The sequence below is a fragment of the Cinclus cinclus genome, chromosome 6 (genome assembly GCF_963662255.1).
Source record: "Cinclus cinclus chromosome 6, bCinCin1.1, whole genome shotgun sequence".
NCBI classification, from domain to species: domain Eukaryota; kingdom Metazoa; phylum Chordata; class Aves; order Passeriformes; family Cinclidae; genus Cinclus; species Cinclus cinclus.
The window spans coordinates 51152103-51167133 of NC_085051.1; the positions used below are offsets into that span (position 1 = coordinate 51152103).

The 15031-nt window shown below is 41.3% G+C and overlaps 1 protein-coding gene across 1 annotated transcript in view; it reads right to left on the reverse strand.

Annotated features, from left to right (window-relative positions):
• Window positions 1–205: 205 nt before the first annotated feature.
• The window catches only part of BEGAIN (brain enriched guanylate kinase associated), a 146344-nt gene continuing 131518 nt past the window's right edge, over window positions 206–15031 (reverse strand). Inside the window, exons 7-9 of the mRNA XM_062494942.1 lie at window positions 8488–8595; window positions 4781–4864; window positions 206–1579 (exon numbers count right to left, since the gene is read on the reverse strand). Of these exons, the coding sequence (XP_062350926.1) occupies window positions 206–1579; window positions 4781–4864; window positions 8488–8595 (1566 nt within the window). The remainder of the gene's footprint in view (window positions 1580–4780; window positions 4865–8487; window positions 8596–15031) is intronic.

Here is a 15031-nt window from a genome sequence, read left to right on the forward strand (position 1 = left end):
GAGGGGACCGTCTCCCATGTGGAAAGGATGTCAAGTGAAAAGTGCTGTATAACATCTTTGAAGAGATCCTGTTTTAAACATATAGTACCATTATGAATATATATTTTATAATAATCCTGTTTCTTAGAACCTTATTGTTCTCTAGAAGTATCAAATGCTCTTTTCTTCCTTTTGTTTGCTGTCTTATTGCCGTCTGGGGAGATGCCTAGTTCAGAAGGGTTCCGTATAGCTGTGCTTTTGTAAGGCTGTCCTTCCGACTCAGACCAGTGCTCCCAGTCCGCTGAAACTGCGGCTGCTTGCTGTGAACCCCCGAATGGCTTCCTTGATCCATGGAAGACTGGTGGATTTCTGGAGCCTCCACTGAACTCTGATTGAGTGACTCTGCTGAGCTGTTGGGGCTCACGTCCACGTATTCTCTTTTCAATACTGGGCTATTTTCGATGTTTTTGCTACTGCATAACTGAACAGTGATCCTTTCGTTTTTTTGGTCTCTTGATTCTTTTGTTTTGTAAGTGGGCAATTTGTCCTGTTTACAGCTTGTGCTGATGTCAATGTTCAGGCCACTGTCTGTTCTCAGGAAGCAAGAATCCACAAGTCTGCTTTGGCAGATGTCGTCTCCCTCTGAGCAGCTGTCTGCTTTGTAACTAGCATAGATGGGGCTTGTTCGACTGTCCCCCTTCTTGATGGGGCTGCTGTAGTACTGCTCTGAGAAACTGCAGGGTGACAGCCTGCCAGCATTCCTGTAGGAGTACGCTCCAATGTCCTCCACGCTCAGCTGCCTCCATCGCCCTGGCAAGTCTTCTTCTGAAAGGTGGCTGCTCCTGCACTCATTCCTCATTTTCTGGTTTGCTAAAGCCTGCTGTGGTGCTATGGCTGAGAAATGGAAAGGTTCGTTTGCATATGGAGGCAGAGACCTGGTGAAAGTGGGTGAGTTCTCGTTGTCATCAGCAAGCTCCATGTGCTGCGTGGGTTTGGGCTTGGCAAACCTGGGGCTCCCCTGATGCTCATAACCCGCAGGTGACTTCCTTTCAAACAGCTCATCTCGGTTGCTCATGTAGATTGCTTGCTGGGAGGCTGTCAGAGTGTTGGCTTGGGCGTTCTCCTTCTCCTCAGACGTGACGCTGAAGCTGGAGTAGGAGCTGGAGGTTGGCAGGGAGGTAATGTATTCTGGGAAGGCTTCGTGGGAGAAGCTGGAATGGAAACCATCCTCTTCAACAGTGCTGTCCGTGGAGTTTTGGGACCGCAGGAACCCCACGTCCTTCACTTGTGTGTCCACACTCTGCCGCCTCTCCCTCCTCCTCTCCTCGGGGCAGTAAAGGGCCGTGTCACTGCAGTAGATGTCAGACTTGTACTGGGGTCTTTGTCCAACTTTTCCAGCAGAGTCCTGAAAATTGAGATCCCTCGTAGATGGGCTTGACAAGTGTGAGGACAAGCTGTTTGGGTCTGGTTTTTCCAGTACTTTGGCGATGACACAAGTGGGTATGGTATCAGCATAAGAAGTGTGGCACAAGGGGACAGAAAGGCTGCACCCGTGCTTTTCCAGATGGATGCTGACTCTTTCCTGAAAGTCAGTTGGCAACTGCAACATAAAGAGATGGCAAGGAGAAAGGAGAAGAGGGTACGTGTCAATAGAGGTGTCAGATGAGTGCTGTTTATGACATTACATAGTTCACCATACCTGGTTCTTTGGCTAATGTGATGGCCACCATCTTTGTGCATTTCTGGCAACAAATGTAATCAAATGACTTTTGTTTATTTACTTAACATCTGTACATCTTTGCTTTCGCTCACGGGTAACACTGTGAAACTGGTTTCCTTCCAAATTAATTCAGGTTGGATAGGAATGAATTGCTCAGGTCAGAAGACACCTCTACGCTCATCAAGTCCAGCCATTAACCCTGCACTTCCAGGTTTATTTTACTGATGTAAATAAAATATGTAGTAAACAACAATCTTAAAAAGGCATCTAGGGAATTACAGCCTACAACAACACTTTCCAGACTGTGTGCTTGGGTGTGATTTTCAGGTGGTGTGGATGTGCAGAGGTCTCTGCAGCGGTGAGGAAAGAGGAAGAGATCAGATCTCTTCTGTTATTTTGCCTTTCCTCGAGCTCATCTTGCCTACAGCCCCATGCCAAACTGCCCTCCAGCATCACCTTGATAAACAATGCTGTTTGAAGATGCAGAAAAGCTGACTGACACTTATAGAAGTGGTGCTGGCTGCTGTGACAGGATTATTCCTGTGCTGGGCTGAAGCAGATCAAGCTGGCTTCCTTGCCCGTTCAGTCGGACACTGCTTGTCAGATCAACCATCCACATAAGCCTCAACATATCTTAACACACTGACAGAAATAAGCACTGAGACCTCAATTCACATTGTAATTCCAGTGACAGAATTAATCAATAAGTCTGTTATGTATCAGAAATCATACCGGGTTTTTTTTTTTTTAGAAGGTCAGGATCAGGGCTGTGGATGGTCATTTCACCTGCCATTCTGTCATGTGGACCAGAGGACAGAGAGAGATAACATTCCTTGGTAAAGCCTACTCAGGTATCACCAAGCACACTTTCCTGTCAAATTTTATCTACCTGGCTCACTTCAGATCTCTATCAGTGATCAGACAGCAATATGAGAGAGGTTGTCTCTCAGTATTTCTTGCTGGAAATCAGAATTCATGTTGTGAATAAGTTTTGAGTTTGTGATTGTGATAGCTCATTTGATATTCATGTTGATTTATGCCACTTGGGAATTTATCCCTTCAGTGCTGGACTGAACTCTGATTTGCTTAGCACTTTCTTTTTATAACTAGAAATCAACTTCCTCTTTAAAAAATAATCAGAGGTTAACCTTATGACCTTAGCAATCTCACTTCCTCCTTAAATTTGTACCTCTAGAGCAGAGAGCACTACAAATACCTGTTGTTGTCCCCCTCCCCTTTATTTTTGGCAAAGGAAATTTAAGGTGCCTGCTCCTTGGCATGGCCTCACATTTTGTAAGATATGGAGATCCTCTTTTAGCTTAATTGGGAAGTTTTTAAAGCTGGTTTAATCCCCAAACCTCACAGTGTTCAAAATATGTCATGTAGTAAAATGGCATTCTTGTTATTTGTGGTAGGACCAGTGGTTTTTTTCAACCAACAGACCTTCCAGGATATTTTGGATTAATCATTATGTTGCTAATTAACTCATATGTCTTCCATTGGAAACGAACGATATTGCCAGTCTGCTACCAGACAGCAACATTAGTCATAATAAGTACAGATGCAACCAAGATTGAATAAACAGGTTGTAAAATAGGCCTGCCGTAAATTGCCACAGAAATGAGGAAAAAAAAATACAGTTACTTTAATGTGAAAATGCTGTGTGGGGCAGCTCTTATTTTAGTGTTGTGTAGCACCACTGTTTGATCTATTTTATGTATGCTATTAAGATTATGAAATGTGTTGAAAAGAATATTATTTTGTGGGCATTGCACTGGAAATGAGAATTACTAAAATGATACTGCTATCACATTACTATATAGTACTACAGTTTTGGTTTCTAGATAACATACATTAATCTATCAGGCAATATTTGCATTTGTAAGGAATTTATTGACTGTGACAGCACATTCACACTTGCTAAATTAATAAATGCTTGGACTTGTGAGTGGAAACTGCCTATTTAACTGAGTATATGACAGTCTGGGAAATTGTGGGGAGATCTCACATTTGTGATAGTTCTCTGTAAATAAACAATTAAATGGTTTTAAGGTCCTAATTAGAACAGGTGGAGTGCTTTCAAATAGGAGTAGTGTCATGATAATTCCTTGATACAACTTGCTAAGGGAAGTCAGTTAACAGGAAAAAAAAAACAAACAAGATAATGGTTAATTTGGAAGTTCTGTCTCCATTCCACAAAATCATTGCCTGTTGGACAGAAGAATCTTGCTCTATCTTTATTAACCAGGGTTGTTCAGTGCTCTGAAGCCATCTACTGACTTAGAGATGGTTTGTATGTTCTAAATTTAATTTTGCAATATTCTATTGCAGAATTGCTCATGAGGCTGTTTGGGGGGATGTTGACCTGATGGGACTGATGAAGGAAAGGCTATTCTCTGTAACCTTCACTGAAGCAATATATGTGAGGAAGGTGCTATTGCTTCGTGCAGGGCCTGGATCCCTAAAGAACTGTCTTGTTTACTAAGATAATATTTACCTCCCCTTTAAGGAGCCTATTTCTCAAGCCTCGTTTCCTTGGAAGCGAGGATTATTAATTAAAGTTTACACCTTGGAAATCAATCATTCAGCGCTCTGGTTTCTTTAGAGAAAGATATTTGTTCTGGCAGTCCATTTTAAAATTCGGGTTTGGAAACTAGCTGGGCTGGAAAATAGCTTCAGGAGGAAAATTGATTATATCAGAATCTCTGACGCCTGAAACTTGTCATTTCCCTGCTCTCACCCCACTGCTCCTGCACAACATTTTGCATTCTGGAGTTCACAGCACTTGAGTGCTGCTGAAACCTTTGTTTTACAGGCAATTAGTGCAATAAGGCCCACTGTACTGGATAACAGAGGTTTGGGGAAAGACAATGCCTTCGAGCTGCACCATGGGCAGGGATTTGGTCAGCACCTCCCTGGACTGCACAAACACCAGCAGGTGCAAGGAGCCTCCCCTGGCTTAATGGAGGGTGTGTGGAGGAATGAAAGCCTCGAGGGCAAACGAATCCTGGATTTGATAAGTGCAAAATAACCTGTTTTTCACACAATATTGATGTCATTGAACAAGTTTGGTCGCATTACCTCTGAAAGTTTATGCGCCCTGTCATAGTTCTTGCTGCACTGGAGAAGCTGAGCAGCCAAATTGCAGTCCTTCCTGTAGAGCTCCTGGAAAAAACAAAATAACCTCGTCTTTAAAGTTTGCAAAGCACTTGTGGCTTTCAGCCTTTCTCCCATGCCTGATCAATCTTTTCAAAATGCACTTCGGGAAATTTGGAGCATGCTTTAATTTCTAAACAAATTAAGATGCTTTGTTGTTTCTTGCACAATCCAGAGATATTTCCCCCTTTGCTCTGTGAGGGCTGATAAAATTACTAAGAATAAACTTTTGAGACCTGTTACAACAGAACAGTAATCTGCATTTCAGAAGATGGATACTTACCATTAAGAACTGGATTTTACACTGTTAACATGCATGGTACTGTGAAGGCTAAAAAAATCATGATCTTTTAAGTAAAGAGAAAATTTTTACTTGGAATTATCCAGACCAGCACTAAAACACTACTTTAGAAAGTGCTAAAATAATCTTATGAGACTGTAGGAGAAATTCTTTACAGAAATATACATTGTGTTGTTTTTTTTAAAACCCCTTTTAATATTTCTTGATGGCTCCTAGCTTCTTTAATATCTTGCAGAATGCAGATATAGAAATATATTAAATCTCACTGCAAATATTTGATGCTACAGAACAGAATATTTTCACTGGGCAAGAAATTACCATGGGAATTCCACACAGGGAAGGAGAGAATTTAAGCAAGCTTCTTATACTATCTTTGTATTGAATGGCTCCCACAGCCTATTTAATGGAAAAATTCAGCACACAGATTTGCCCTTCACCTAAATTTAATTTAGCACACATGACTGTGTAACTGTGTCCTTCAACCAGTATCTCTGTCTCCCTGAAGGTTAGAGTTGTATTTTGTTTTTCCTTTTCCTTATCCAGTTGCATTAACACCAAGGTTGGCTTCAGAGGCTGTCTATAGGTGGGCAGAGATTAAAAATACAAAGCATAAAAGTGCTAGAGGCACTGGGCTGTGTAAATCTGTAAAAATTATTATGTGTTTATAGACAAAAGGTGTGGAATACTGATATAATTTGGATTTTCTCTGACATTATTGATATAATTTTATTTCATGCCAATTTTTATGGCTCCATTAATTCCCTTAAAAACTGATAAAGAAATTTTCTGTGAAAAAGATATTTCCTCTGTTTTAAAATACAATTATAAGGTATTCTGTAATAAGAGATGCAACAAGATGTTCTTGTGAATCTTTGAGGGATGGGGATAGTTGTCCTGTGAACATCAGTTCATATATCTTCATATTCAAGGACCTTTAGACACTTTTGTTTTGCAATTTTTTTCTCTGTCTTTGCGAGATTTTATACATGCCCCTTCTGCCTCAAGGGTACTGGAGAGACATTAATTTATGTGGGTCTTAAATATTGTATTAGGACACACTATTTTCATTCCTGAAAAAGAACCCAAGAATTCGATTTAGAAGTAAAATCTGTTGCATGTTCATGTGATTTGGATACGTTGCATGTACATTAAACCCAATATATATTGCTGCCTAATGTAGAGCACAGACAGGTACCCCAGGTCCCAAATGGAATTTCCAGGCACACAAAAATGATATCTTTCCAGAACCTAATCCTTTCTTCAAAAGCTGTGTGCCTCTCTTTCTGCGCAGCGGTTGTCATGGAGAGTACGAAAAGCATTTCTGCCACTTTATTTTTAGCAGCTTAAAAATTACTACAGAAAAATTACATGCGACCTACATGTGCCACATGTTCTTTGTTCTCAACCTGCTGGGCCAAGCCATGTAACTGGAGTGATTTTCTCTCCTTTAATGTTTTCCTGAATGGAAACCAGCCATATCTGTGGCAACTAGAACAATAACTGGCAATTAATGCCAGAAGTGTTTACCACAGTTTAAAATATGTTTTTGTATCAAAAGCATCATTTCACATTTCTATCAGAAGAGAGAGGGAAAATATAATTGAAGAAAGAAATATTGCTGAGACAAAAACATTCTCCCCATGTATGATTCTTCAGTTTATCACTTCTGTGCTTACTAGGTAAAATATTAGTGTTTTGTTTCATAGTCCTTTATTTTAAAATTTGGAATGTAACCTTTACTCTTATTAGTGATAGTACACATAATCATAGATTATCCTGAGATAGAAGGGACCCGCAAAAATCATCAAGTCCAACTCCTGGCCCTGCACAGGACCATTCCCAAGAGCATTGTACAAACACTGCTTGAGCTCTGTCAGGCTGGAGCTGTGACCACTGCCCTGGGGAGCTGTTCCAGTGCCCGACCACTCTCTGGGAGAAGAACCTTTTCCTGATATCCAAATTAAACCTGCCCTGACTTAATTTCATGCAATTTTCTCAAGTCTTGCAAGGGCATAATTTTGTTCCTGAATCAACCTCAAGTCTGAAGAAGTAGTACTGTTACTTGAGGCCTCTGGACCATATTCTAGTGCTCAGAATACTGTGAATACTGAAAACTCTTCAAATGTGTGTTCACACCTGACTCCATGAAGTAGTATAAATACATGCATACTTATAGGGAGAGTTCTGGAATCTTTTTCCACCTCTATTTTAAATCAGAAATAACTCCACTGATTTCAGCTGAATTAGTCTGGAGGTATACCTGAGCTCCCAAAACCTGGATGTAGCCCATTACTTTTACCACACTCCATTACTTATAGCTGTTAGAGTTATGAAGTAACTCTTCTTTCAACTCAACTTCTATAAAAGTGAGGGGTCAGATTGGGACCTTTTTGTTTCAGTTGGAAAGCAGTTAATTGCACAGGCAGAGTTTGCATCAACAGGCATTTTAATGAGATCAAATGCTCCCAGCTATGATTACGAGTTCATGTGAAATATGGGAAGATTGAACATAAGATGCTGGAAAATAAGTGCTAACAGAAGCATGTCTTCTGTAGATGAATTTTTTATTAAATGTGGAAGGAAAGGCACAATAATGAACTAATTGCCTACACTATTCCGATCTTTGCTGTCTTTGTAGGTTTGTCTCAGGAAGGATTTAATGAGCTTGTTACCAGCTTCACTACTCATGTCATATTTCAGCAGTGTTTAATGAGATGGAGGGTGACAATTGCCAGAGATGTTCCCTGTTTTGTCCCACATAGAGACAGGTACATTTTTTCCACATGAACAACTGCTGGGGAAAGCCTGGCTCCTGCTCCCTGCAGGAGTGGTCTGAGTGACCAGGCAGGGTCAGCCCTGCCTTCTGCTAGCAGATCTTGCTTGTGCGGGGCTTTTTGGAGAGAAAAGACCAAGAGATCAAAGAATTGCAGGAAATGTACGGCCCCATGCTGTGCCTAAAATCCTTCTGATGAGTCCCCACTCCACACATGTGTCCCTGCAACACCTCTGACCATGTGCTTGCACCAGTTTGCTGTACTGATGGCAAAATCAATGTGGCAACATTGCTATTTCTTAGAATTTTTTTCATCAGTTTCAGGCTAGACATAGGGGATAAAAAAATCATTGAAAAATCTCACCACAACTTCATGGCATAAGGAGAGCTGGATTTATGAAATGATGGGAGCAAGCAAACATAAATTTTAACTGTTGAGGTGACAAGTAACATTTTATACAAACATAGAATATTCTATATTTTCATGGGAAGTGCAAGACCTAATTTGTTTCTGAATATAATCTCAAAATTATTACAGTTGCATAGTTAAGTACTTACATTGTCTTCTGACAACTTATCTATAGTCACCTTGGCTTCTATTAAGTGATTATTGAGTGCAATTATTTCATGGCTCAAAGCCCGTTTTTCCTCTTCGTAATGTTGACCCTGTGTAGAAAATGGAGTAGTCAGTATTTTTTCTGCTGTCAGAATATTTCAGATAAAGGCCCACAGGTTGATGTCATTCTCAAATCCAGAGAAAAGCACAACAGACCGACATTTCTTCTGCCTTTCTTCCCACCCCCCCCCCCCCCCCCTTATTTATTTTCTCCATTACTTTGCTATTTGTACTTAGGAGATGAGGTAAAGTCCTTCAGAAATATGAAGGTCAGATTGAGCTCACATTAGGAACATTTACAGAAGTCTCTAGTTAGCCTGTGCAAAAGCACTGTATTGAGCACAAATACATCCCTTCTTAGTCACAGGACAGGGCGTCTAACATGGAAGGGACTGGAGCTGCTCTTTTACTACATGAATGTTTCACTTAGCTATTATTTCCCATCCTCATAAGGAAGGAAGAGCAATATTTAAAAAGAAAAGCAGTTGTGTATGAGCCAATTTCATTTTAGCTGTTGACTGTTCTAGCTGATTTAAAAGTTCTGATTAAGGTTGTTCATTTCTCAAGGTGAATGTTTACCTGATTGCAGAGTTAACACTCATTAGCAGCACACAACCCACTGTGGCATATCAGGAAAACAGTCTGATTCAAATTTCTTTGTGCCCACTAATTTAATCTTGTTACCAGTAGCATGTAACTCTTTATTATAAATTCAAAAGTCAGTGGAACGAATGAAATGTCACTTGCCCTTCCCACATTTTGTCTCATTTTGATAGTCAGTGTTTATTGTACTGCTTCTCATACCAAAAATCATTGTGTACCAGTTATTTATAACCTTGCCTCCAGCCTTACATTGTTGTTAAAAAGTATGGTAGCTTCTGAGTGCTCTGAGATCAAGGCTTCTTCTGTGCACTCAGAGCAGCAAAAAGAAGGTTTGAAAATTATCTTGAGGGTGTTTCAGAAAGGTGCATTGCTATAAGAGCAGAAAGTATGATAAACCCTAATATACATTTGCTTTTTTCAGTGAATTCAATCCAGTGACAAATTCACAGTCTCAGTGGTGCTGAGCAATAGGACAAGAAGCAACAGGTGGCAACTGGAACATGGGGAGTTCACCTGAATATGAGGAAGGAATTCTATCCTGCGAGAGTGCCTGAGCAATGGAGCAGAGTGCCCATACAGGCTGAGGAGATATTAAAAATCTCCCTGGACACAATTCCGAGTAAAATGCTCCAGAGTACCCTATTTGGCAGGGAGATTGGACTAGATGTCCAAGTGGATCTAGTGTATCCACTTCACTAGAAGCAAAGTGGTCCCTTCCAACCTCAACCATTCTGTAATTCTGTGAATGTCACTTCCCATTTTTAGTTGCGAAGGATTGAAATTTCCTAAATGTCGTATTGCCAGGGTCACACAAAAATCTTCTACCAACACACACTTGACATTGTCAGCTAATTGACAGCAATGGGAATTGGGTGTTTTGAAGTCCATATGAGTATCAAGGTTAATTATCCAGCTGCAAAGCACCAGCCTGTATTAAAGGAGGGTGATTAAATTGGAAGTGGCAGCGCCCATCCTAAGATGCTATTTAAAGAAAAACACCTTCTCAAATGGACTAAGCAAGCCCACAGCTTGCTTTAAACTGTGCATTGAAGTGTCTCTGTGAAGGCCTGGACTGGCCTATTTTTGTGCCAGTTTTCTATGGATTGTCTGTTCCCTGCTGTTGCCAGCCCTCTGTCCTGACAGTCCAGCTGTGTCTGGAGGCTGGTTCAAGTTTGACATCTCTCCCCTCCTTGTTACCATTGATCAGGCATTCCTGCCTGGGGACTACCTCACTGAAGGCTGAAGTGCAGCTTTGAGAACTTGCAAGCCTCCAACCTTAGTGCTTTGAACCAGACACAGGGCTGTGTTTTTTAATTAGGCAGATCAACGTGGTTTTATACGAGACCCTTAACTCTCATTCATTTTGTAGTGATCTAAACAACCAGGCACTTTGTAAACCTCCTGGCCATCTGTGTACCTCTAAAAATCTGTCTCCTTTGAGACTGTGACCGAAGATTACATTTTCAGAGGTATTTAGCTGTGTAATGAGGTAGACAAGTGACTACCTAAGTACCTGCAAAAAAATATGTCCCCTTGATTTTCTAAGTCATTTCATGCTTTTGAAGGATCCACTTCCACTGAGTACAGACATAATCTTCCAAATAACCATTTGTATGGAAGATTTTATCAATCCTTGTATGACAAGTTGTCATGCCAGGAAAGCTGATTTGTAGAACTCTGTTGCCCTAAATCTCTCTGATCTCAGTAACTATAGCTCTTGCTTAGCCAAATTGAACTTTAGTCATTCTATTTTGCAGTTCAGGAGAGAATATCTAATCAAGTATTTACAGTTTTCAGGAGAGAAACTAATAAAGGGCAACATTCACACGTTGGAAGCACTACTTTCCACTGCTTTTGAGTAATGCTGAATCTGGCTGAATTATGATTTTATTTTATTTCACTTATGATAACATAGATGATGTTTCCCAGACTTTGTATCTGCTCAGGTGTGACTTTAAAATATATTCTGTATTTGTTGAACTGTAAAACTCAGCTCAGATTTATTCTATACAGGTCAGCAAGTGAACATCAAAGTAATAAACACCTCAATAGCGCTGTGGAGAAGAGGGAATAAGAAGGAAAGGCCAGTCCCAATCTTCTCCAGCATTATTTGTTCACATCTTTCTGTTGAAATCAGTGTCCTTGACATGAACAAAGATGTTCATGTCATGTTTCCATGTGGCAAAAAAAGGTGGGCAGGACACTGAAATCCTTTGGCATATTGGCCACAAACTGTGTGTCCATCTTTGGAAGTTCAGGGCTTCAGCCAGACATTCTTGTGGTGCAGTGGTGGCAACAAGAGTACAAAGGCTTATTCCTGACACCACCTATGAGAGAACACTGCAGCTGGAAGAGACAGTGTGGTGGTGCTGGATCAGTGCATTAGAAGGATTTCGTGTCACTGGGGGCTGCAACTTTGAGCAGTCCAGTTGCAGTCAAGCAATCATATTTCCAGCATCAGATTGTCAGAGAGGCATGAAAGGAGGATGGGAATCATAATATCAATGCTATGATCATGAGTTACAAATATAAATGCTTATTTTACTTGTAACCTTTTTGGCAGATCCCTCTATTTCTGGTAGCTTATAGAAGCTTGGTCCTCCTACTCCTCCATAAGGCCAGCGACCCTTCCTCCCTCCCTTTGGCACCGCTTTCTGCTCTGCAGTGCTAATACCCTGTCTCTCAAAACTGGTAGTGAATTAAATCAGTGGTGTTATTGACATGCCAAAGGCTTGCAGCTGGGCTGAGGGTGCCTGAAGTCCACTCCAAAATGCCAGAGCTCCAGACTGCAGTGGGCTGAGTGGCTGGTGGATCCTTGTTCAGAAATCTTTGTTGAGTCAGCTCTGTGCATCTTCTGTCCCCCTCATCCCTTGACACAGAGCCAGCACACCAGAATACAGCTCTGTAGTGTCTGACTAACACAAGAGAAGCACAGTCATGTGCCCACATCTGAGTCAGATCAAATTTGTTCTGCTGAGTGACTCCAGCAATAATAGCACCTAGGCTGAGGTGTAAGGCTGCACCTTGCTCCTATCCTGGATTTAGCATGACCCTCAGTGCTTCCTTATCAGATCTGGGGAAAGGATTGAATATCTGTTCTTCAAAAAGGAACTAAATTATATTATAAAATATATTAGTTCCCTCTGGAACTTTCGGGCCTTTATTATAATTTGTATCTATCACAGTGAAAAGATCCCTCATATATTTATAGGGATCCCTCATATATTTATAGGTCCCTAAAAATATAAATTGATGCTTTCAAAAGTGTTTGTTTCCATCTAGTCCCTATATCTGAAATCTGTGATAAAAGTGGGGTGAAAAGAATTTTGGTAGGTTGATTCAGCATGAAATAATTAATAGGTGAATGCATTTTTAAAAGTAGCAAATGCTGGATGAAAAGATCTGTTTATCTTGCATATTAGTGGATCCATAAAGACTCCTACTCCAGTCCTTCAGCAGAAATGGGCAGGGTAGAAGCTTTCTCTCTCTCTCTCTCTCTCTCTCTCTCTCTGGTAATGTTTCAGTCTCCCTTCACTGCTTTCCAGCAGCTGGAGGGTGTCCTACCATAAAGCAGTGTCAGCCTATTAGTCAAGGCTTGGCTGCTTCCTGTTGTCCCTGCTGTCCTGTGGGAGCTCTGATGCATCGAGACCTTTGGAAAGCAGCCTCAGATTTGCAAATGGGAAGCGCTGGTCTGTGGAAATGTCAGACTTTCCAAACGTGGCGAAGTAAATCTTGATATTCCTGTAAGGAACATTTCTGTGGATACTATTTCAATGCTACAGTGACAATAATGTAATGGTAGTACTGACCAGCAAGGTATTAGTGGCCAGCAGCATCCCTTTGGAAACACTTCTTAATAAGTAATGCCCAAATGACAGAAAGAGAGGGAGAGACTTTTTCTGCTAAAAACACCACCACAGTGATACTGGTATCCCATCCTGAATGCCTTGACAGAGCTTTACTGAAATGTTTTGGGATGAGGAATACAGGCAGAATTTTGTTCCCTTTTTTCTCTACTACTCTACTTGTCCAGGAGGAACACAACACATTGTCAGGATAAATCCCCCACCTTTGTGGACCAGTATAACACTGTTAACTCAGTACTTGTCTCCTAGACCTGCAGACACACACAATCTTTTCACTGCTTATGCTTGGAGGTATCTGCTATGAAAATGCAGGGGGTTTACTGTTCTGTGGATTGAAGTCAGCAAACAAGTGCTGACTGTACAAGTGGGGATAGTCTTTCAAAACAAAGTCTGTATGTTTCATGGTGATGTTTTATAACCTCATTGAAATCATCCTCTGAAGAACTAAACGGAGCAGTTGGAGGTGACAAACTGGGAGGAGTGGTTGGTACAGCAGCGGGTGGTGCTGCCCTCCACAGGGACCTCACAGGATGGAGAAATGGCCTGACAGCAATTCACGAATTTCAACAAGCAGAGGTGCAAAATACTGCACCTGGGGAGGAACAGCCCCTTCCACCCATGCATGCCTGGGACACCCAGCATACACTGCAGCTTTTCAGAAAAGGATTGGGAGGTCCTGGTGAAACCAAGTTGAACGCAAGCCACCAGTGTGTTTCCTTTCTGCAAAGAATACCAAAGATAACCCTGGGCTGCATTAGGCAGTGTTGCCAGCAAGTTGAGGGAGATGATTCTTCCTTGCTACACTGCTGTGGCCACACTCAGTACTGTGTCCAGTTCAGGTTCCTCAGTACAGGTGGATAAGGACTTACTGGAGAGAGTCAAAGAAATGGCCAGTTCTGAGGAAAGCCTGAGAGAGCTGGGACTGTTTAGCCTGGAGAAAGCTCAGCTTGAGTGGGATCTTATCAAATGAGGATAAATATCCAAAGGGAGGTGCAAAGAGGACAGAGACAGGCTCTCTTCAAAGATGCCCAGTGACAGGACAAGATACAATGGGCACAGTGCCAATGGCGCAGCACATCAAACTCAAGCAGTGCAATGTGAACATAGAAAACTCTTTAACTGTTGAGGGTGACTGAGCACTGAAAAAGGTTGCTAGAGATATTGTGGAGTTTCCACTACTGGAGATATTAAAAAAACTGTGTGGACTGAAAAAACTGTGGTCGTTGATGACCTGCTGTAGGTGTTTGAGCAGGGAGTTTGAAGCAGATGATGCCCAGATGTCCCTTCAAACCTCAACCCTTCAGTCCTTCTGTGAGCTCTGTAAAGCATGGCTACCACATCTCATCACATGCTGTGATAACTGGGGTGGTTATGGTATGACAGTTTAAATTTCTGTTGTTAGCAAATGCTGATATTTGCATATAAATAATTAGTACATCTCTCGGTCCCAGTAAAACTGAGAACAAGTATGCATGAACTATGGTACAAGTTCACTTATGTTTTTCCCCGGTATTCCATCAAGACTTCAAACAGACTCCAGATCTGACTTGATGCATGTGAATGCACATCTTCTGGAGTCAGTGATGTAACATCTAGTTATTACTGATAATTACAGCAATCATGGAGGACATGAGCGTGTTATCTAGCATGAAGAAAGGGACCCCAGATGCCCTGTGCATTCTCAGTGATAGTTCAATGACAGCACTTCAATGATGAGTGAGGATGAATTTGTTTTATGGCATCTGTCAGTACATATCTCGTATTCTGGTGAGAAACTAATAAAAACAGCCATTCTTTGTAGAATGGAGGATTGGGAAATTATGCAATAGTTTCTCCCACCAGGTGTGGAAGATCTTCACTGTTGCAGAGGGTATTAATGTGGATTATTTCAAGCTTAGGTGCACTCTTATTCCCAGGCAGTTGTGTCATGCTCTCAGCTGAGCAAGGCAGTGTTCAAACCAAGGGACCTCTTATCTTGTAAGCAGAGTCTTAAATAGAAACATATGTAATGGTGGAC